Below are 23,988 nucleotides of genomic sequence, written 5' to 3'. Positions count from 1 at the left end.
ATATTTACTTTTTAATCTTTTTCTTCCGAACGCATAACTTGCAGTAATTGTGATTAAAAAAGCGTAGAAACATCGTTATTTAAACGTGTTACCTACATACATGTGCTTGTCAAGTTTAAACGGACATGGTGAACTAAATGACGTATCTTTGTTAATTATATCGTTTTTCCTTGTGCATGGTCTTAATTATTTTATTTTTAGACGAGGTTTTCGGTTAATTGGTCCAGGATAATTCTTGTTTATGAGATATTTGTGAAACATTAAAGCCCGTCACAATGATCAATACCAGTGATTTTGTTCCTTCTATACGATTTAGCACGCGAATCCGATATCTCAGCGCATGACACGTTTTCCGATAAATAAGCCAATGATTTTGATGATATAAAGTTTTAGAAAGGTAGAAAAGTGTCATACTTGATAGTTGGCAGACACCGAGAACAACAATGAAATTAAAAATATATATATTTAGGTTAATACAGTGTAATTGGTGATTTTCAAAACAAAAACAACCAATAGTACAGATTCAGTTCTCGGCAATTTACAAACGGTACAGGAAAAGTTTGAGACGATTGGACAAGTGGCTGTTTAAGTAGACATTTCAGTTCTTAGACGTGGATGAACTGTTAATTTTTGGTTTAGTCCCGCAAGTGCATACTATTGTTATGTGAACTCACAGACGATAATGCATTGGAATTTTATGATACATAACTATTAAAAGCCCACAAAACAGGATACAGTATTGTTATCATGGCAGCTAACATTTCCGATGTGGAGATTATTTCCAAAAATGTCTCTGAACCATGTTTTCACGAACTTCTTAACAGTACCACTGGCTGTAACGAAACGTTGAGTGATGATTATTACTATGATTATGACTATTCAATTTCTAATATACCGTTAGAAGAGTTGTTACCTGTAACGGTAACTTACAGTATAACGTTATTAATAGGCATTGTTGGTAACTTTTTGGTTATATTTGCTGTTTGTAGATATAAGAGATTAAGGAGTATAACCAATTCATTTTTGACGAGTTTAGCCATAGCTGATCTACTGTTGTTACTAGTTTGTGTTCCAATTAAGGTGAGTCATTTATTTAATCACATTTTGTCGACTATAAACTTGTGTTTTTAACAAGTTGATCTTACATGTAAGAAAAACTTATATGCCATTTTTAATTCGTCGGTGTCATTCCAAAAGTCGGCATTTTACGAAAATCGTTTGTGCACAACTCAATTTATTAACATGAAATACATCATACTATCCTTTGCTGCAATATTCACGACATATAAAATAAATATTTATAATCGATCACATTTTTGTAGGCTATAAACCTGTTTATCTTTCGAGGTTAAACTATTACATATAAAAAAAAAATGTATATTATGTCTACCCATTGCCATAAAATTCGAGTTATTTATTCAATTACATTTTCCAGTATATCCTTTGCGACAGTCAACAATGTATTGTCCTTTAATTGATAGTACGGGAGCCACAGTGGCTGTCGCGGGTTCGATACCGGTCCCGGTGTTGACCGAGAAAGGTTGACCGAGAAAATTCATTATGATTTTCCGACGTGGTTTCTCCCTTTCAGTGCAAGTCGGATGGCCTGACAAAGACAGCTGTCTAGGCGCTTGGAGGGGACAGTAGGACCTTAAACCCCATTTCATTTTATCTATTATATTTAGCATCCCGCAACCTTCCGTTCCGCAGCTACACCCGTTTCCCTAAACCTTCTGAACGCAATAGAGTTTACAGATTTAACAGATTTATTTCAAATTTGGTGTGTAGCATGGTTCATGAGACGAACGCTATCGCTCGGGCAAAATTTCCCTCCTAACACACTGTATGGCGTATGCCGGTCTTTATTAGCCCAATGGGGGCAGAGCAGTAGGACGTTAAACCCAATTTCATTTCATTTTAATTGATAGTACAAGGGTTATTATATACAAAACGTGATGGGATATCGGTAGGCGCTACAGGTCGGTAACAGCAAAGTTAGCCACGGTTCCACTGAACGCACGGCACGACGCATTAAGGTATATCGTCAAGTTTCAAACATTAGGCCTATTATGGGCGCCGAATTAAAGACTCGGTTTATAGGCTACAATAAAGTCTGTTTGGGGACCACAATGTCCCCATAAACAATCTCCTATTCCATTTTTCCCATAAAAATAAAGCAAGAAAGGATAGTTGATAACCAACCTTCACATGAAGTTAAAAGATAGTGTCATTTAACGTCTTTAGTTCGGCTCCGGTCTTTTGGCAAATTATACATGGTAAGACTGTAACACAAAGAAAACATATCTTATTCAAATACATAAAATATTTGACGCCAGGCCAGGGTGAGAATCGAATACACAGCCATGTGATCACAGAAGTGTAAAATTTCGAAATGAAATAGAAACAGTGTGGAAATTGCAAAAAAAATTATTATAAAAATAAAAAAAAATACAGTGTAATGGTTACATGTTATGATGTTTACATGTACTACTATTACGTTCTTGTATCGTGGACATGGGCAATAATTGAGTCAAGATAACAGCCAGTGCAAATAGTGGGTATGAAGTGGTGACTTTTGTAATCTACAGCAACACGTCATGTCTCCAGGATATAATCCACTTGTCTCTGTATTTATGGATATTAGAAAGAATGGATTTCTACTGAAACACCGCGTGAACTGAAATACTAGAAAACATTTTAACAACCTAATTAAATGTCTTCATTGTTATATAAAAGAAAAGGAATGGGCTTTGGCGTGATACTTTTCTGAATCAATCGGGATAATGAAAACAGTCATACGCCATGTTCTGTGCTCTGAGGAAGTTTTCTCATTATCGGCCTATTTTTTTGTCGAATTCTAGCTGCCAAGGGTTTTTTGCGTGAAGGCCAACGTGTACACGGCACATGGCCTTTTTGGCGGAACTTCCTGGTTAGTGAGCCAGTATGTCAGTACCTTACTCAATGACAATAGATCAGTAAAATACATCCTCAGTTCCATGTAGTGTGTCATGAGGAAAATTTGTACCGAAAGTGGTGTTTTCCCCATATCATCCAAGCTGACAAGGAGAAATCAAGAGTTGGAACGTCCTCGGCCAACACAAGGATCGAACTCCGGAACTCCTGGTCAGTTCCTATTACATTTCGATGGAATATACGTTTGAAGATTTAACATTTATCGTTATTAAACATACATTATGCAAGGGCCAAATCTGCCAATTGCAGGTCTTTCTTTAGGCCTGAAATGTTATCTAATTTAATAATTAGACATTAATTAACTTATCCAGCCCATAGTTAACTCTCGGCGTTATCGCTAGCCTGCGATATTTACTGGATTTGATGATTTAATCCAAAAATGGATAATCGAGATTATGTTTTTTTTATCGTACCGACTTTAGTAATGATGATCGAGGCTAGGCCTAAAATTCGAAAACTAAATCTCGGTTCAGAGTTTATAACCATTATAGTGAGAACTGCCAACTCTTTATCTAATCTCTCATAATGCCCCTTTAACCTAAAATCAACAAACATTTCACTTTCACAGTTAGAAAATAATAGACTCATGCACACATATTTTCGAAATACTTTTAACGTTACTGTTGTATTTGGGTTGTGACAAATTCTTACTAATCAATATTTCGGAGAAATGTTCAATAATCTCAACTAATTTATCAATAATTTAAGGATTAAAGGCGCCCATCCGAGCATTTACAGACGCCACAAAGACAACTTTCATGCTTTTATATATGGAAGGTTCTTTCGTTAAAAAAACCTTTAAAAAGTAAGATAAGATATTAAAGTAAATAAGCTACAATATTTAAGTACATAAGATGGAATATTAAAGTAAATAAGATACAGTATTAAGGTAAGATAATATAATAATATTAAATTAAACTACAATATTGAAGTAAGATACACTATTAAAGTAAGGTACAATATAAAAGTAAGATACAATATTCAAGTAAAAAAGATACAATATTAAAGTAAGATATAATATTAAAGTTAGCTACAGTATAAATTAAATACATGTTATATGAAAGTAAGATACAATATTAAAGTAAGATACAATATAAAAGTAAGATGCAATATTCACCTGCTTGTAACCAACCGATAGCGTTGCTGCGTTGGTCTTGTTCAGATGTGGCATCACTTGGTTCGTTGAGTGTTTACACGAGCAACTGATTTTGAAACCGAGAACCCCGGGATTTTAAATGCCTTAGATTTGGGTCTCATGCGAAAAGCTTGCGAAGTTGTTAAAATATGTGTCTTGGTGCAATCAAGCGAAAACAAATTTCGACAAAAAGTATGACCAGTCACAATTAGTGACCCTACATTTAAAATCGATAAAGAAATCCTTTTATCCATACGTAATGACAATAAATACAAATAAGATTTATGGAAACAACGATCCCGTTCAAATAAAAAATGATGAAAAATGGGCTGTGCGTTTCTTTTTTTGAAGAGTATATTTGTTTCTTAGAGTCTCCATTTTCTTGATAAATCTATTCGTTCTAGTTCAAGCCCGCTACAAATCTAATTTACATCTAATAATTCTTTTGGCCAAATTCTTCTGTTGTGGTTACAATAATTTGTAATTACCCCCACTTGAACCGTGGCGCTGCCTGTAGGCAATTCGTCATAAAAATCCTGCAAGAAACGAAAGGATATGGGATGCTGTGTGTTAGAATACTCGCCAGCTGTCTGAAGAACGTCTTCTGTAACAATATTTACATTTGATTTGCGGCCATTATTATACCATCATTTATAGTTAAAGCAGACGGCAGTGAGACTAAATGACACACAGGGAGTCTTCCATCAGATTAACGTATCATAAATACCGGTGTTGATTCTGGTCGATCCGATTGCTAACGTCACAATGTAGACTGGGGGGGCACAGGAAATTGAAATACTTTTTATGACAGTTTTCATGACATTCCTTTAATTTAATCTGAACAGGACACAACGACACTCCATATTTCATAAACATGCTAGAAGCAAGTGAACAAATATATCAAATTTGATTGACATTCTCAGCAAATCATCATCAAATCATTTCATTTTATTTCATTCCTAAAGACTAATCGGAATCTTAGAGTCAATTTCGATAGGAAATGTTTTATTACATTTTATAGAAACTATAATGGTCAAAGTTCAGGGTATCTATTCAAATCTTAAGTACATGCTGGGTAAAGTAACATAAGCCGAGCAGTTTCGTATCAGAAGGAATTGATTTTTTTTCGCTATTGATGGCAACTGATGTTTACTCCCTCTACGACTTCCTAATCTTATCATTGTTCTTATGTGATTGGCAAATCTTCAAATATTTATACAAGAGATTTTACGATGCCTTATCAAATTGAAACTAAATGACCAATAAAAACAGCTAGAGAAAATGTGGTGATCGGTGAATTAAATTCTTACGTGTCATAAACATCTATTTTCGTTTTAGCATGTTTGATTGCCCTCACACGTAGTTTATATCCGAATTTGCTAAAACCACCTTTATTGAAATATGTTAGTCCCAAAATAACCTAGTTTGTCTCTATCCCCTGAAGAGAAGTTGGTAAAATAAAAACGCCTACTTTTCCATCTAATTTTAAAACAACGAAAATCGGTGGCACAAGAGTTATTTGAATTGTAAACGGGAGTGTAACTCTTGACCTAGTAACTTCTTACTTACATAGAATAAACTGGCTTTTTACACAGCTGATTTATATGACATCATTTATATATTGTTCTTTTCTCATTATTTCTTTTAATTTACTATCCTGTCCTTGCTCATGGCGTAACGATATGTTATCGACTTATTGCTTTTGTCCCTTTCTACATGACAGAAGATGAATAAATAAATATAAATAATGCAGATGAAATCCATAACATATTGCAAAATAGCTATAAAGGTTAGAGAGGCCTAGTTGAAATGCCGTTGTAATAAACTCATTAGGTAAGATTAGACAAAGAGCTGACAATTCTCGCTATAACAGTTAAAAAATACATAAAGAAAAGAGAATATGTTTGATTTTATTTATTTATGCACACTTAAATGTCATTTGTACAACGTATTGCTTGAATCTGAATAAAGAGTTGTGGAAATCGCCATTATGGCATTGGGGTTCTCGATGATTGTTTATGGATACTCCAGTTACTTGATTTTGCTTTGTTTAATGTTTTTATTTTCTTCTAATTAATCCTTCGGGCTATTATAACTGGATAACCAGCGGCTGTCAGGCAGGATACACCCACATTTTGCAAGAGATGGATAGAGAACAAGCTAAAAACAAAAACGATTTTTTGTACAATCAGGGGCCATAATCCAGAGAGTTATGCTCTGAAATGCGCCAATATCAAAAGGAACTGAGATTTTTAGAATATAAAGATATGTTTTAAGTCTAATCAAAATTCGATAAAATGTGACCTCTAGAGGGTCCATGACCTTTGTATTACATACTTATACACAATTTGCGTACAAAGAGCGGTCATTTTGTCGGGCAGTTTCATTTCGATTTTCCCGAAATTCCAATTCCTTTCTTATGGTGGAATGGTGATATATCTAAACGGTTTTTAAAATCGGAAAAAAATTGGGACCTCTAGAGAATCCACAAGCTAAAAATGCAATTTTTCGACCAATCAGGGGCCACAATCTAGGATGTGTGATTATCAAAAGGAACCAAGATCTTTATGATAAAAAAAACATATATTTAAAGTTTCATCCAAATCGAATAAAAACTCTGGCCTCAGGAGGGTCCACAATCTTGATATACCATATTTTTACAATTTGCGTACAATTCGAACTCAACCATCATTTTAGTGTATAACTGATATATTTACAAGTTTGTTTTGTTTTTAAATCAGATAAAAATTGTGATGTCTATAGGGACCACAAGCTCAAAACGCGATTTTTCGTACAATCAAGGGCCATAATTCGGTAAATTACGATCCGATATGCGCGAATATCGAAAAGAACCAAGATCTTTGGGTTTTAAACATGTATTTCAAGTTTCATCAAATCGGATAAAAATTGTGACCTCTAGAGGGTCCACAACCTTGATATACCAAATGTTCACACTATTTGCGTACAAGGGGCGGCCATTTTATACGACAGTTTTGCTCCGATATTCACGAAATTCGAACTCAACCATCATTAGGGTGTAACGGTGATATACTAAAACGTTTTTTTTTTAAAATCGGATAAAAATTGTGACCTCTAGAGGGACCACAAGCTCAAGCTAAAAGCGCGATTTTTCGCACAATCAGGGGTCACAATTCAGGAAGTTACGATCCGATGTGCGCGAATATCGAAAGGAACCAAGATCTTTGGGATACATTTTTGTCCGGCAGTTTTGGTCCGATTTTCACGAAATACTAAAACGGTTTTTAAATCGGATTAAAATTGTGACCTCTAGAGGGACCACAAGCTAAAAACGCGATTTTTCGTAAAATCACTACAATCAGGGGCCATAATACAGGAAGTTACGATCCGATATGCGCGAATATCGATGGAAACAAGATATTTGGGTTATAAACGTGCATTTCAAGTTTCATCAAAATCGGATCAAAATTGTGACCACTAGAGTGACCTCTAAAAACGTGATTTTTCGTACAATCCGGGGCCATAATCCATGAAGTTATGGTCCGATACATGCCAATATCGAAAGGTCACAGTGTCCACAAATAACAAATTGTGGACGGACGGACAGACGGACTGGGGCGACGACAATATACGTCCACGTGAAAATGTGGGCGTATAAAAAGTCCAAATTAAGTTAATGCTTTTTTTTCAACAATGTTGTCTCAAGAAAGTATGGGCTGTGTTGTTGGAGACAGTATTTAATGTAGCTAGTAGCTGTCGTTATATATCATATATCATGTGTCAATAGCCCTGTTAAAATGAGAAAAATAATATATTGTGGGTAAATTACCTTCGTTTATGTATCATTGCGAATAAAGCAAGACTCGTTTAAAGGGACTATCCCGATTTGAACAGAGTCCCAGAAATAAAAGTCTGAGTACGTATGAAATTTAAGCGCTTAAATATAGAGGAATGGTGTATTTACATTGTATGAAAATTTCAGCTCAGAATATTGAACGCCAAAACTGCTTATCCCGGCACGTAACCCTTTTAAGATTTTAGGTCAGTTTTTTCGTTGGGTGACCTGATAATTGATTCCCGTTCTTTTAGAGGTCTATACAATAAATGACCGATGTGCTGTACTTGATAACGAAAGGTAAATTTCACCTACACTTTATTTTTATAGAAAAAAGTCTAGTTTTATCAAGACACCGCATAATATAGCTTGGGACACCGGTCTCCATTTCCAGATGAAGACTGACGGGTTTAAGTTTTTTGAAAACGTATCACATATATTGAGTTAGTTGCTCGGGCCTAGGGTAGAGGATTTTGACACAAAATTAGGCAGTTTTATTCTGGAAAATATTATCGGGATTGGCCCTTTAATAATCTTGAACACTGTTAATGTTCTCAGCTGTTACTAACGAATTATATACGTTTAAATGTTATTATTAAAGTTTGGGACTTGGGACAATTGGCCTAGACCAAAAACATACTTATGATTATAGTGTCTAACAAGAAATTCGAGCAAAAATATTACGGATCCGAATATAATCGCTCCTTTACATGTTTCGATAAGTAGAGTCAGTAATTTCTTTTTCTTTTCTTTTGCAATGAGCAAAAATAAATAAAGTCCAATTCGGAATTTCCTTTGCTTCCCGATGGAAGATAAATATAATTACAGGTTCATTGAATAATATAGCTTAAATCATTAATCCAGATAAATTATTGCACGGAAAATGATAATTACTAAGATTATAGCATGGCTTTCTTATAAATTTGCTGTTACGTGTGGTAGTAAATTGCATAGATTGTCATTTAATCTACTGTGTATTTAGTTTCTGCAATTACCGTGATAGATATTAACCAAAAGTAGGCAACAAGACATGCTAAATTATACATATAAAAGGGCTGAAAAGATTGCCCTATCTTACAGGAATATAGCCCATTATATTGTAGAATGATAAGTCTTGTTTGCGATATCACCTTGTATGGCAGCGCACTTTAACACATGTCTTCTAGCGGTAGTAGTGATGGTGTTTATATATATATTATAGTATAGTAGAATGATACAGCTGTACAGTTTTGAATACATTTTCCGTGGTATAAGTTTATAATTTCACGTACAAATTTAAAATACCAATCATGATGCACTAAAACATTGATATATATTGGAAATACTTTTCTTTACTAGGTTTTAGATTTGCGATATGTGCTGAAAATTAGGAAATGAAGAATTTGTGTGGCAATTGATCATAGTTTCATATTTTGCGATTATTTTAAGAAGGCTTCAACAATATGTTTTAAAGACGAGAAAAGAGTGTCTCGGAGGTTTTTTCCACTCACCTATTATTATGTATCCCAATACCCAACCCAACGGTCCCAATATTAATCTTTCCGTCAGACTATGTAACGTGATAGCATATACCGTAATTAAATTATTCTGTCTTTTCTTTTGTCTTCTACAAAATTACCACGTTGCATATAAATCTACTGGCAGGAATTAGGCAAGGTTCCTGTGCAGTAGACCCCAAAACAATTTTTTCTGTAAAATAGTTTCTAACAGAAACTAATATTCTTGGTTGTAAATGATTCGGTTGGCGACACAGACTTAACTAAGTAACCGCAAACTTAATTCTTGTATAACCAAACTGATCCTATTAACCCTCAAAATGACGATCCACAGATACGTAGTTTCGAGAAGCTTTAATGATGAAAACAGAGTTGGTAGTAGGGTTCACACACATGTGAAATAATAAGTTAATAACAAATTTCAAAATACAAGAATAATAGTAGCATGCATGATACGAGTTTCAGGCAGGTGCAGGGTTATATAAGCTTACAGGTGTAGACAGGGTTTCAATCTGAAAGTGAATAGATGCACATCTAAATAAACAATTTAAACGTTTATAAACAATTAATATTGATGATAGTTCTTTAAGAATGTATAACAACGAAAATGAATGTGTTCTATTATTTGAGAAATTTGGACGTGACAAAAAATATTAACAGCGTCTTTACCAACAAAAATCACATCAGTTCGTATGGGAAGTCTTTTCTCGATCAGCACACGTGAACCAGTATTTAGTACAATGTTTATTCTTTCTTTTCAGCATATGATGCCATACGAAATATTTATAAGTTGAATTCACCACAGTGAAAGTATAATGTTTGCCTTTAGAAAAACATTTAGAAACAATGGCTTCCGTTGAAAATCAGCTGTTCATTTATTACACACTGATTGGCTTACCGAAGCACTAAGCACGCTTATCGTTGGTTAATCATGATGACATAAGTTCACTGATCGTGAACCGAGACTGCCTACGCACGGCACGGCCACTGTGGGTTGTTTTGGCTAGTGGGGGCGAACTTGTTTCATAGCAATCATTGACCGGCACACGGTTACAGCATAATCTCATTACGATTTTCGAAAAATGGACAAAAATTGATTTGGCAACTCGTTCTGTAATTTTTGTACTTCAATTTCCAATCTCGGGTTATGATTGATAATTATTCATCTTTTTTACACGTTAATCATTTATTCAATATGGGATGGTAATTCGTTTATTTGCAGGGACGTACATAACGATTTTGTTTGGGGGGTGTTTATCCAAAATGTGACCGACTGATGCCCATACCCCTAGTACGAGTGACGCAGTCAGAAGCCGAGCACAGGTGCGAGTTTTCTAGAGGCCACGTGTAGTTGGGGGTGGGGGTGGGGGCGGTTCCAAATCTAGGGCGCCAGCCACAATCCCACCCCAAATGAATGTCAACAAAATACTGGCGATAACATTAAGCGTCCCGGTAGAACATAGATAGTATTGTATAATTATATAGTTGTTCGCCGATCGTTGTCTCGCCGGAAAGTAGTTTTATTTAAGTTGACATAAAGTTTATGTCATATATGATTGTGCCTATAACACTGAGCAACCTGAGAAATGTTGAAAAATTGAATCAATATCCTGGCATGTGAGTCAAAGAGACAGAATCTCGAGATCTGCCCCTGTCAATTCCGCCTGTTTTGCAAGAGTTGACATAACATTTGTATAGTCTGACGCCCCTCGACTCACACACCATTGGTTCTACTAATATAACCGTACAGTTCACTATTACCGTGAATATGATAGTGCTGAGACAGTATAAGACAACAGAGGACTACTGGGAGAATGATATTATAATGAAATCGAGCGCCGTATGCGCGAAAAAATTTCAGATGTGTAACCGATTCATCAATTCATTCTCTTATGACCCCGTTGCTTCCAACCAAATTTGAATAAAGAATCTGTTAATGTCCATGTCGCGGAACGGTTCCTCCTATAATACCCCCAATGCTTCACACAAAGTTCTACAAAGATCTGTTAAAACTCTAGGCTCTATCGTGTTCACAAAGAGGGTGGGGCGTTGGGTTTCCAGAATGGAAAGTCGCAGAACGCTTGATATCGATAGGTTTCAATCGCCCATGGTCCCAATGTTCGCCACCAAATTTAGAAGAAATCCATTAAAAACTGTAGCCTCAATCACGTACGTAATGTTTTCGGAAAAGGGCGATAACTCCGTAACGGAAAATCGCGAACTGTTGAAAATAAATAAGGTTTATCCTTTTATGACTCAAATGCTTAAAACCAAAGAGTCTGTTAAAAAATGTAGATATCATATCGAGTTCACGAGGTTTTCGGCAAACAGGGGATTACTCCAGGACGGAAAGTTGTCGAAAGCTGAAGATCGATAGGCTTCATTCTCTTATGATCTCAGCGCTTTCAACCAAATATGAACAATTGCAGCCACTATCGCGTTCACAAAGGGAACGGAAATTCGCAGAACGTTCAATATCGATAGGTTTCGTCTTCTCGTGACTCAAGTCCAAATGCTTCAAACCAAATTTGAAAAACAACTGTTAAAAACTGTAACTTATTTCGCGTTCACAAGGTTTATCGGCAAAACTGCGATTAGTCCAAAAGATGTGGAGAGCTGAAAATCGAAAGGGTTCATTCTCTCGTTTAAAAAAACATCACTCATACGCGTTCACAAGATTTTCGCAAAAGGAGTGGGTGTAACTATGGAACGGAAGGTCGTAGAACTCTAAATATAGATAGGGTTTATCATTTCATTTTTATTCAAATAGGCTAATCTACAAATATTGGAAACTATATTTATTCATTAACCGAATTCGCCCTAGTTCTCAGGGACACAGTTCTTGGCCATTTTATTCCAATTTGACTAAACAATAAACAGAACATACATTTTTTAAAAATACCTGGAACGTAGTCGTTGTACTTGATTATAGTATGTGTACGTCATAGAAAATATCAAACAAATTTTGTTAATAATTGTTTATCATAATGATATGCCTACTGGGAAATTTGTAGAATAAAACACAACAATTCGCATGTCATGATATTACTGGTTTGTAATTATAGGGAATCTGCATGTTTCCGGAAAATTGCGGCTGATTGTTTAACTTCAACGACAATTGCTCAAGATTAGCAGAAAAGGTATTAAGCAGAATCCAGTGAAGGAGAGTCCAGTCTACATTTTCTGTGCAATCTGTTATAGTCTTTTGCAAGCGAATATTGTTTTCTTAGATTGTGTAATGGACACAATACGTATTGTAATATTAAAATGAAACTGGAGCTGATCCATATATATATATCTGCGGATAATTTACTAACAGCATGTTTTATTCTATTTGCAATCATTAACAGGAAGCCTAATACGGGTATGCTATTGAATATGTCTCTTAAAACCGTTAGATTACCACCAGGATAGGGTTACACGAATTCTTGGGTTAAGGAGGCAGATGTCATATTCAATATCACCACGACTGATTTTAAACATGTAATTCAACATACAACTTTAATTTTGAGCTTGCCTATATGGCTAAATTCAATTTGTATAGCAGATAACAGAATATATTTGATTTGGAGGTTACTGTAGCATATAGAAATTCAATCTCAAAGATTCTTGAAATCAAAAAAGAAATCCAGGCAGTTTTCTTTAGCATAGAAGAGATTGATAAATTAAATTTATTTAGAAAAGAATTGGGTTATTAAATATAATCTTGCCTTTCCAAGATGAATAACGTAAAAAATAAAACATTAACAAAATATTTCAATGTCTCTCTGCTTATTGTATTAAGGAAAAACTAAGCAAGAAGATGACACCTCACAAAAGAAACAACCAATGCCAATTGGAACTGCAAGATGCCGGTCTCAAAATCGCAGACCCTCCACAAGCCACCGTAAAAGGAAATGACGTGTCATATCAGTTACTGCTCGGGGACACTTTGAAACTTACCCTATCTATTCCACTCTCACCTAGCTTGCGTGTTTCTCAGCCATTTTGAGTACTGGGCAAAAATGGCAACGAATTCTGCGAAGACGATTAACTACGACACGAGAAGGTCCCTCTTGCCAATACATTATAAACACACAAAGGTATATACTGTGCCAATACAGACATATTTTAAATACATTTCGATACCTTTTCAGACTCAATTACTGATTTTTAACATCTTTTAGTACTACCTCGCATCCGACAATATGGAAGCTGCATTGTAACAATGTGCGGTTTCCTCAGTGGCCCACCAAATATGTTGCCTTGCCCGTTTATTTGAATATACAGCATCTGAAATTGTACTGCTGCGCGAAAACAATGTGATGTAACCCAAGTAAATATACATAAGCATAAAAATACAAATACCTTCTTAAACGCTCATATATAGCAGAGGGGTTTGAAGTGACTGGGAAATGTGGGGGGGGGGGGTAAACACACTTCATAAGTACTCTTTATTTCATTGACATTTTAAGGTGTTGTTATGGAAGCATATCCAATTTCTTACTTCAAACACGTCTCATTGTCATCTCATCAACATTCAATATGGATCGCGTCATCACTTTCTAACACACTCCATATCGGTCGCGACATCACTTTCTAACGCACTTCGTGAAAAACTTCCATGGAAGAGACTACTTTAATTACACTGCCGATGTCACTACTCTCGAAGTGATTATAAAAAAAATCTCACTGAAATTGAACACTTGCAATTCACTTCCACATGGCTTTGCTGAAGTGATCATTTTAACTGCACTTTTACATTGTCACTTCATAGATTGCGCATAAACGGTCCAGAGTGAACCGAACTTGATATATTCTTATACCAGCTAAAATATCTAAGGGACGAAAATATCATACATATTTACAACCGATCCTTTAAAATTATAAGAAAAGGGGTCCTTCTAAAATACAACCACAGATGATACACGACTCCAAGTGACAAAAGGATCCCTTGGTAAAAATATTTATACAAGAATTAGAATTCCATGGACAGTGTAACAATATCATCACTAACATGTTTATCTTTACAAACTATTGATTCTAAATTCATAATCAAGAAATATAGCAAGTAATGCAGATTATTTTGATAAGTTAACTGAGCTATAGATGAATACACATGTTGGTCATTTACATTTCCTTTGTTATAAACGTATATCATATTTGTTGACCAAATTAGGTAACATTTAGAGAGAGCGTGGCTAGAATAATTTTAGACACGCATTGGATTCTTTAGAGATCAGATATCATTGGGTTCTGTAGATAACTGATTGATTCTCATGGTGTGCTTTCCTGAGTCTAGCCACGCTGGTTAGACGTTTACAAGAGTTTGGGTTTGGTTGAGAGAAAGAAATGTTAATTTTAAAGACATTGTTGTGTAGACTATTGTGTAGCTGTTGTTGTTCCTGTTACATATTTAATTTCGGTATCGTGAGAAAACACGAGGGTGAAGTCCTTAAAAAGAGAGATGCAACAGTTACCAGCCCAGAGTCACACCAACCCCTAGACGACCAGAAGAATAACAAAGATGGGGCAGCGGTAGTGCTACAACAGGAAACGGGAACAGATATCTTAGAAAACAAAAGAAATCTCAATACAATAGTTTTTAAAATGCAAACATTGAAGTAATTATAACCTAAAATATATAAACAAATAAAATGCCAATCAACGATCATAATGCTTGAAATCACAGAAAAAAACACACCCTTCCCTTCGGATGCCACTGGGTAAACGGAGTTGAAATACCGGGGACTTCCATTACTTGACATTCATATATTCACGGACCAAAATGGAATTTGATTCATGTATCCAATTGACTGGGTATGTTAGTACAAATTTGCTAATTATAAATTATTATTGTTCATTGGGGCTACCCTCTTGTCAACTTTATTTTCATTGGTTATTGCCTTACTTATGATATCCCAGCAGCTCCCTCCTCCCAAAGTACACACAATGTCAGACTTGCTAAATTACGTTTATCTTCATGCCGTTGACACTGACGATACAGTGTGAGCCCCAGGGTGTACATGATTTCCTCGCAATTTCGTTTAACGTTATCAATACTATTGATTCATCACACTAAACATTTCCTTTAAATTCAATAGTGGCTTCTCGACATGTTGTGTCTCATTAACATTTCAATATCCTTTAAATAATAACAGTCATAAAACAAAAATTGTTACATTACCTGAAAATCCAATCATATCTGAAACCCAATAAGCCCGGGTCACTCAAAAGCAAAGCCGGTAAGGCTAAAACAACCAAAACTTGTCACGCAATTTTAGCGTGATGGGTGAAATGTAGTTATATCTAATAGAAAGTGCAGGAGGACGCACTACACGCACAACAAAAATCCTCAAGATAAACCTACAAAAAATAAAAAAACATCACATCAAGTGAATCAGTGTAGCGATAAAACACATCCTTAAAAACAATCTCGGCTCCCAGGGTGAAGTGTATCGTTCGTTCCCTCTGAGGAATCGCGTCGGCCATACGTCGCCATTTTCAATGACACGTGATGTAGCCATACGCCGGGCGCTTCACAAAGATCCAAGATGGGCGAAAGTTATTTTTAATTTTTCTCTCTCATACCCTTCTTCCCCCTTTTGCATGTCGATTTTCGTTGATTTTTTGGTGTAGAATCGAAGAAGAGGGTTTGAAAACATATTTTCTGCCAGGTTTTGGTGATTATTCATGATTTTGAGGCGGAAGGATACGAGAGGTTGATTAGGTTGAAATGTAGGGCTGAAAATTGCTTTACTTTACTTTACTTCCAGTTTGTGTATCTGAAGTTTTCCATGGCGAACCTCATACGTGCTTTCGATCAAGAGGATGCTCCATCTGTGGTAGAATGCGTTCTACCCAACCAAAATTCGGGAAAAAGTTAGAGCCGGTCTAAGAGTCGAGAATTAACATTAAAGTCAACGGGGAAATCATAGTGACTTGTGGCCTTTCTAACGCTCATAGCCGAATCACTCACATAGTTCCTGGCCGGTAAATCATCAAATCGACTGTTTTCGAATGAACTTTTGATGTCAAGATGTCGAAAATGTTCCAAGGATCATTAATATGTAACTGATGCGACGAACCGATGCCTAATTGTCAGGAAATTGGCAGCATTGCATTCCAACAAATCCGGTCAATCAGGAGCCACTGAGTGTGTGTGTGTGTGGGGGGGGGGGGTGATTAATGACCGGCGTGATTCCCCAGAATGAAACTAGCGGTAAACTCTGGGAGCCGGCATTGCTTTAAATAACCACATAATCAATGTCCAGAATCAAAATTGTAAATGCGGTTACATTATGCAAATACACGTCGAGATTTGTGAACTACACACCGAATTATGTAGATATTAATACTTTATTTTGGGGCGCTGAATACCTTTGTTCATGCTCTGATTCAGACATTGCAAGAAATACACAAAATATCAAACCAAGTGGGTGGATCCAGCGGCCAACCGCGAGAACTCACTGTGCTGTACAGTCGATGGCCTGTTTATACGATACAGGCTTCACTCACAATGAAAAGAAAAATTAAATTTAATAAATGATTAATAAGAAAGACAAAATGAATGAATGATTTACAAGAAAAACGCAATAGAAATAATGCAGTCTGATTAAAATACTAAACTATATTTCGTTTCGGTTTTTTGTTATACAAATGTACTTTTGATGGCCCCTGCTCCATGAAGATCTGACCGGTTCTAGTGAAAGGTTGCGTCAGTTAACCAATCAGCGTTGATGTTTCTAGTGGGTTATCCACAGTTCCGTTCCAAACCCCAGTCTAATAAAGACAAGTAAAACGAAATTTGAACTATAAGAAATGAAACGAAAAAGGATCTGTGTTTTAATCAGATTGGGAAATAATGCGACCGATTTTGACAGTAGTCGTCTCCTGAATGTCGATAATATGAAGAGTCTTGTACTCCCAGGAAGTAAATCTCAGATATTATTTCATCTTATGATCGTTTTTGTTAATCTTGAGATTTATTCTTTGGTACCATTTCTATTCTACTTTTCACCATTTGTTAACAATTTCGTGTACTTATTGCACATGCATTATACAAGAGCTAAATCTGCCGTTTGCAGGTCTTTCTTTAGGCCCTGTACCTAAATTATTATCTAGACATTAATTAACTTATCAAAACCATAATCATCTCTTGATGCCATCGTTGGCCTGCGATATTTCGTGGATTTGAATACGTTTGTGCTGGATGAAATTTTCGTAAAAATGGATAATCGAGACTTTGTTTATTATCATACCAACGGTAGTAATGGCGGTCTAGTGAAGCAATTTGAATGAAATTTTCAGCATATTCTTTTGACTATGTATTTGTTAACTATTGTATCGAGAACTGTCAGCTCTCTATCTCATCTAACCTAATGTCCTTTATGGAAGGAAGTTTTTGTAAGTTTCTTTAACTTCTTCCAATCTTTTTACAGAAGAGTCGGACGTTAAACTCCCATTTCTTTCATTTTACTTTAAATTAATTGAATAAATTTAAACCACGTATTAAGATTGGAGTTTGTGTATGTGTGTGAAAGATGGCGTCTTTGCCTTTATAGAAAATGTCGATTTAGTATCAAAATTACTAAGTAGTTATATGTAAAAGACGATAAACGCATTTCATTCTTTATATCACACACAGGCATCGAAAATCAGTTGTCGGAGATAGTTAAAATAGTTCTATTATAAAATGATCTTCATATGGATTATTTTCTCTCACTGCCGTATGCTCCACTGCCATTCAATCCAAAGATTAACTTTATTTACACAAGCAAATCGTACATGGCATTGCATCTTGACCCTAATCTAAAAGTCATCATGAATTTTAAGAAATATCAATACAAGTTAACGATTTTCGTCTTCAAACTTCCGACATCAGCAACGGGTTGTAGAAATTGCGGGGTCCAAATTAGGAGGCCCGTGGTTCCAGAATATGAATATATTGCAGGATATTGAATAACTTTAACTAGGCCTATATTCATTCATATTTAAAGCCAACTATGCTTTGCTTCACAATTACTAATTGATTAATACCTGAAAATAGACACACTGCCGTCCGTAGTCCTCCATGATTTAAACAGTATTTTTAGATAACTTATCTAGATACAGTAACAAGCAACTTAATACTTATGTAATACATAAGTTGGTTCTGTTTACAATATTTTTTTTTGTGTCCGTTAATCTAACATGCCACTGGTTGTATATAAACCCTTTCTCCTTGCACGATCCATCTTGTCTACGATATCACCTTAGGTGGAAGTGGACGTAAAACCCCAGAAACGAACGGCACGATCCATGTCACAGCCCATAGCTATATGAAGCCATAGATTTTAGTTATTAACATTCGTATTTCCTGTCAATTAGGATCTGTTTTCACTTTTGGCATATCATTGAGTGGGGTTTTTTTTATTTGTAATTGTCTATAGACGATATTCATTAATTGAATGCCAATACAAGTGGCTACTACTTTCGCTAATATCAGCATTTAAAATCAAATTGTATTTCGTGATGTGAGTTTTTGTGTCAACACTGACATTGGTAAATTAGCTGTAGGATAGTCGTCACAACAATAATGATTTTAATTTGGCAACAATTCCAACCTATGACCTGGCATCTTCAGCAACGGCCCATTTATAGGATATAGATTTGTTGTGAGGGTTTCTTTTTCAGTTTCGAGCATGATTTATTTCATAAACACCGGAATATGATGTCAGATTTGGCGAACCGTCTGACTGCTAAGTAATGTTAGTCTGATATCAAGCAATCGATTGTATACTATGTACTCTTACAGATGTCTATTTTATATGAATTTACGAGATATTTTAGTACCCGGCATACCTATTCATTTTGAATTTACCATATAATGGCTGGACGATAAATGAACAAAATACATCAAAAAGAAACAGTTTGTTGCGTTTGAATATCTAGACCTTATAATGTATCGTTATAGATAATTGTATATATTAAAGACTGTGGGTATCATATGTCATCATTATATTATCGTACGTATTCATTGTAATATACCTTCATTACTTATATTATAAGTGTGTCTAGTCGCAAGATAAGTGAAATGAACATAACCGATTAGAAGTCCATCCTGAATCTAATCACTGTTGTAATCTTATGTTGCAATTTTCATACCTTACGTCCAGACAGTAGAGCACTTAGTTTATTTACAGTGATGAATATAAAGATAAAAGCCGTCAATAATGACCCCGTCTATCACATACATAGATCAAATAAACCTTGGTCTATGGCATTCATCCTCATAAACAGTTCTAAAGTGTACGTTTATATTGTTCCGAATTCCTATTCCGGTTGTGATTTAGAATTTTTGGAGAAAAACATACTAGAACACAAAAGTGCAAAATTGGTACGTGTGCAGATTATCCTAAATAAACTGACGGCGTATGTATATGGAAAGAGCAAAACTGGTTTATCTAGGTATCCATTAACATTAGCTGTTTAAACAGGCATTATGCAAGAGCTAAATCTCCCTATTGCATGCCTTTCTTTAGGCCTGAAATGTTATTTAAATAATTAATTAGGCATTAACTAACTTACAGAGACCATAACCCTCGATGTCATCAGATGCCTGGGATATTAAGTAGATTTAAGTACTATTTGTGGTGGATATGATTACCGTAAAAGTAGATAACAACGGTAGTAATGACAATCGAGGCTAGACTATAATTGTATCGCCGATAGCTTGGCTTCTAGTGAAGTAATATGTAGAAATTTTCAAAATATTCTCTTTTTGTTATCTATTTTCAACTATTATAGCTAGAACTGTCTGCTCTTTATCTAATCTTACCTAATGCCGCTTTAAGTATGCAAGTAAAACGCCAACATATAAATAGCCTATTTACCGCGTCTGAAAATTATTCATCCACCATTTGACTATGTTGTATGTAACTCAGATATACAATATTTGTCTATTCTGTTTAGGTGCAGTACTCCTCCTCTATAACGCAACTACTACACATTGACAAGTTTATGGACATGGTTACCTAGACACCTGTCAGTTTGAAAACTTATCAGAAATCAAATATTATACAATTGTATATAACAATTAGAAATTATTACAAATCATGCTGATGCTACAAATAATATATATATATGCTTATTTCTAATGTGTTGAAATAAATGTAAATTGTATATTTAAAAAAAAAAAAAAAAAAAAAAAGAAATCAAATATTTAACCGCATGTTTTTCTACAAACAATTATCTCCAAACTTCAGATAGTTACACGGGGCAGGAATTAACATTTCTAAGTGTAATAAAGAATAACCAGCTAATTCACTGACATGTGGAATGACAACTTTAATGTGCCCCTCTTCATATATGTACAAACAACGCCTTGTAGAAAAGTATTTTCTTGCAAATTATGAAAAGTTAGGAAAGTATGTGATATACTATACTATAGAACAATAAAAAAGATAAGAATCAGAATGATTCCGCAATCAGCAAGGTTGTTGAAGTTAACTAAGGGTGGTCATATGTGTTTTGTTACATGGACGGCAAAAAGAGGGTGCCATGGCTATGTCACTTTATACAATCAGTTGCTTCTACAAAGAACTGCTTGGGGCGTTTTTTTTAAATCGAATCATACTCTATTTCCATGTGAAACTATGAACCATTACAATCGTTTCCGGTCCATGTGCTCCGTTTCAGAAATTTCATCTATTTTTTAGGCTAGAAAAAATTTTGTTAGCGGAAAAATCGTCGATTAGTGTCTCGAAGCGCAGAAAAGAGAGCAGTTCCCTATCTAATGTTACTGGTTGCTAGAAGAAAAGAGACAGTAAAATATCGAAGTACACTCAATTTAACATCCCAGTATTACAAGGAAATTATACACTGACGACATTTTCTACATCATTCAGTTTAGCAATTGAATTAAAGTTTTAAAGGCAGAAGGGGAAGAAAATGTCACAAATAAATAAATAATTGCAGGTTTTCCATGCTCCTGTAGTTTCTGCTGCATTCTATTTATTCTACTAACTTAAGTGAGGTTATAAGATCGTTAACGTGGAAAATTGACACTTACACAATCACTTTACAACTGATGTTTGTTATTGCACATGCGTTTAACTTGATTAGAAAAACGCTTTAACGCAAACATAGGAAGAAGTGTAACTGTTTTCAGACTGACATTGACATGTGTTCTTACGTATGGTTATAACAGCACAAACAAAATGGGTGCCCCTGGTTTGACGTCTAAAAATTTAAAAAAAACAGTTAAAGATACATTATGGGAGATTCGATAACGAGTTGGCAGTTCTCACTATAATAGTTAAAAACTAGATAATGTAAAAGCAATTTGCTGAAAATTTCATCCAAATTGATGCACTATGAACCGAGAACTAGGCGGTTGAAATTTCCGGCTAGCCTTGGTCAGCATAGTCGCGATTATCCATTTAATCGTTAAATCGTGAAGGAAAGTTATGCAGTAAATCGGCTCATAATCCACTAACGATCGTAAGTTGATTATGGTCTGGATAGGTTAGTTAATGTCTAATTAATAATTTAGATAAGATTTCAGGCCTAAAGAAAGACCTGCAATAGACAGATTTAGCTCTTGCATAATGTATGTTTAAATGGATGGGGCGATACTTTTTCTGGTGTTGAAATTTAGCAGCTTTTGTCTTTATAAATTGAAATTTGTTCATTGTCGCTGTTGCATTAATGTACTAAGTGATACAAGCGTTCATCCAATGAAATAAATTATATTTTAACCTTAATATTGAAACTAAAAATAATTAGAAGACATTAAGTTGTTTTTCTCTAAATAATCGATTCAATTCCCCGAGTAACAAACCATTTAAATAATTATATAACAGGTGATACGAAGATGTCGGTTAATCCTTTAATCAGATTATCTGTGTACAAAAATAAAATTGTAGTATCTGAGTCAAAATGTTCCAACTATATGCTTCTGTTGTATTCCAGACACATTAATATATTTCTCTGGGGAAGGAATTGTACGCTTTCACTCCATGACTATTGTTATCAGTCTTTTGACCCCGTCCACGGAATTTAGGTTCACAGATAAGTACACAGGATTGATACTCAAAGGACAGATCTTACAAACTTGGATTCAATTTTAGCCTCTTTTGAAACATAATTATTGTCTGGCAATATTGAATCTGATAAGGAAACCGATCCGATGTAATATCCGATTATTAGCTTAAAGAAACCGAATAACACTTAACCTATAACAAATCCAATAAAGCGTAGATTTTAAGCATCCAAACAAATATCATTTACTTCGAACGATATGTATATAGAGAGAGAGCAACAAATAGTGAAAGTCGGGCCAAATGCGCCCATTGTCGCCATTCTGTTATCCAATCTGTAAGTTAAATATATCTCCATTTCATTAGAACAAGGAAACGTGCAGAGCACTACCGCCGTTTGGCCTCACTCCACTCCAATTCGTAGCTTTTAAGCATGCAAACAAATATCATGCAAATGATATATATATATATATATATATATATATATATATATAGAGGGAGCAACAAATAGTGACAGTCGGGCCAAATGCGCCCATTGTCGCCATTTTGTTACCAAATCTCTATGTTAAATATATCTCCATTTAATTAGAACAAAGAAACGTGCGAAGCACTACCGCCGTTTTGGCCTCACTCCACTCCAATCATTGTATGCACCTAATTTTAATTAAAATTAAAATAAAATTTCAACTCTTTGACGTAAGCAACGTCCAACACAATTTAATATCGAAAACTGGCGACAGTGTCAGATATAGTTTGTTCTTCGTTAATGTCATATACAACGCTTTGAAAATAAAATTGAAAAGACTGTTATATAATAATACCCTTCGTCGGTTTTCATTACCAGTTTTGATAGATAGATATCACAGCAAATGGCAGCAATTATTAAAATCATAAAACAATAGCAATTAAAAGTCTCGCATTTCCCTTATGCAAGATTGATCAACCTTTCTATTTATCAGAAATTCATTGTTAATATATGATGGATTATTGTTGAAGGTTTGGTATCATAAATCTAACATTATATATATATATATTAGAAATAAAGATTTTTTAGGAAAGAAAACTAGGTTTTTGCGACTACTTTCCGCTTTATTAAGCTTCTTCGGGCAAATTTTGGAATTGGTAAATTTTGCCTGAAGAAGCTTAATAAAGCGGAAAGTACTCACAAAAACCTAGTTTTCTTTCTAAACATCTTTATTTCTGATATCTAACACCCGAGAGTAGCTTTAACTATAACCGTTTAATATAAAGATATGTATATATAAAGATCAAGAGTATATCTTTCTAGTCATTGATCATCTCGACTGTTTGTTAAAATCGTACTCAAGTTGGCCATTCAAACAAAGACAACAATTTTATTAAATGGAAGCAGAAAAAGTACTTGACAAAATTCATGAAGTACTTAGTGTTTTCGACTAAAATTGTCCATTTAGGATTTAAAATGTCGGTCAACTAGCTTAGTATCTGTTCTCAAGCGGAGCTAACTGTAAACAGACAGCCTACGTTTAGTATGCAAGTTGGCGTCTAATGAATGTTGTTTTGCTGTGAAGACGTCTTCTGGTCCATTAC

The 23,988-nt window shown here is 35.0% G+C and overlaps 1 protein-coding gene across 1 annotated transcript in view; it reads left to right on the top strand.

Moving 5' to 3' along the window:
• Positions 1-218: 218 nt before the first annotated feature.
• The window catches only part of LOC126819257 (G-protein coupled receptor 54), a 69,119-nt gene continuing 45,349 nt past the window's right edge, over positions 219-23,988 (top strand). Inside the window, exon 1 of the mRNA XM_050547193.2 lies at positions 219-1,080. Within this exon, the coding sequence (XP_050403150.1) occupies positions 748-1,080 (333 nt within the window). The 5' untranslated portion in view covers positions 219-747. The remainder of the gene's footprint in view (positions 1,081-23,988) is intronic.

The sequence above is a fragment of the Patella vulgata genome, chromosome 4 (genome assembly GCF_932274485.2).
Source record: "Patella vulgata chromosome 4, xgPatVulg1.2, whole genome shotgun sequence".
Lineage (NCBI taxonomy): Eukaryota > Metazoa > Mollusca > Gastropoda > Patellidae > Patella > Patella vulgata.
This window is presented reverse-complemented; position numbering and strand designations above follow the sequence as displayed.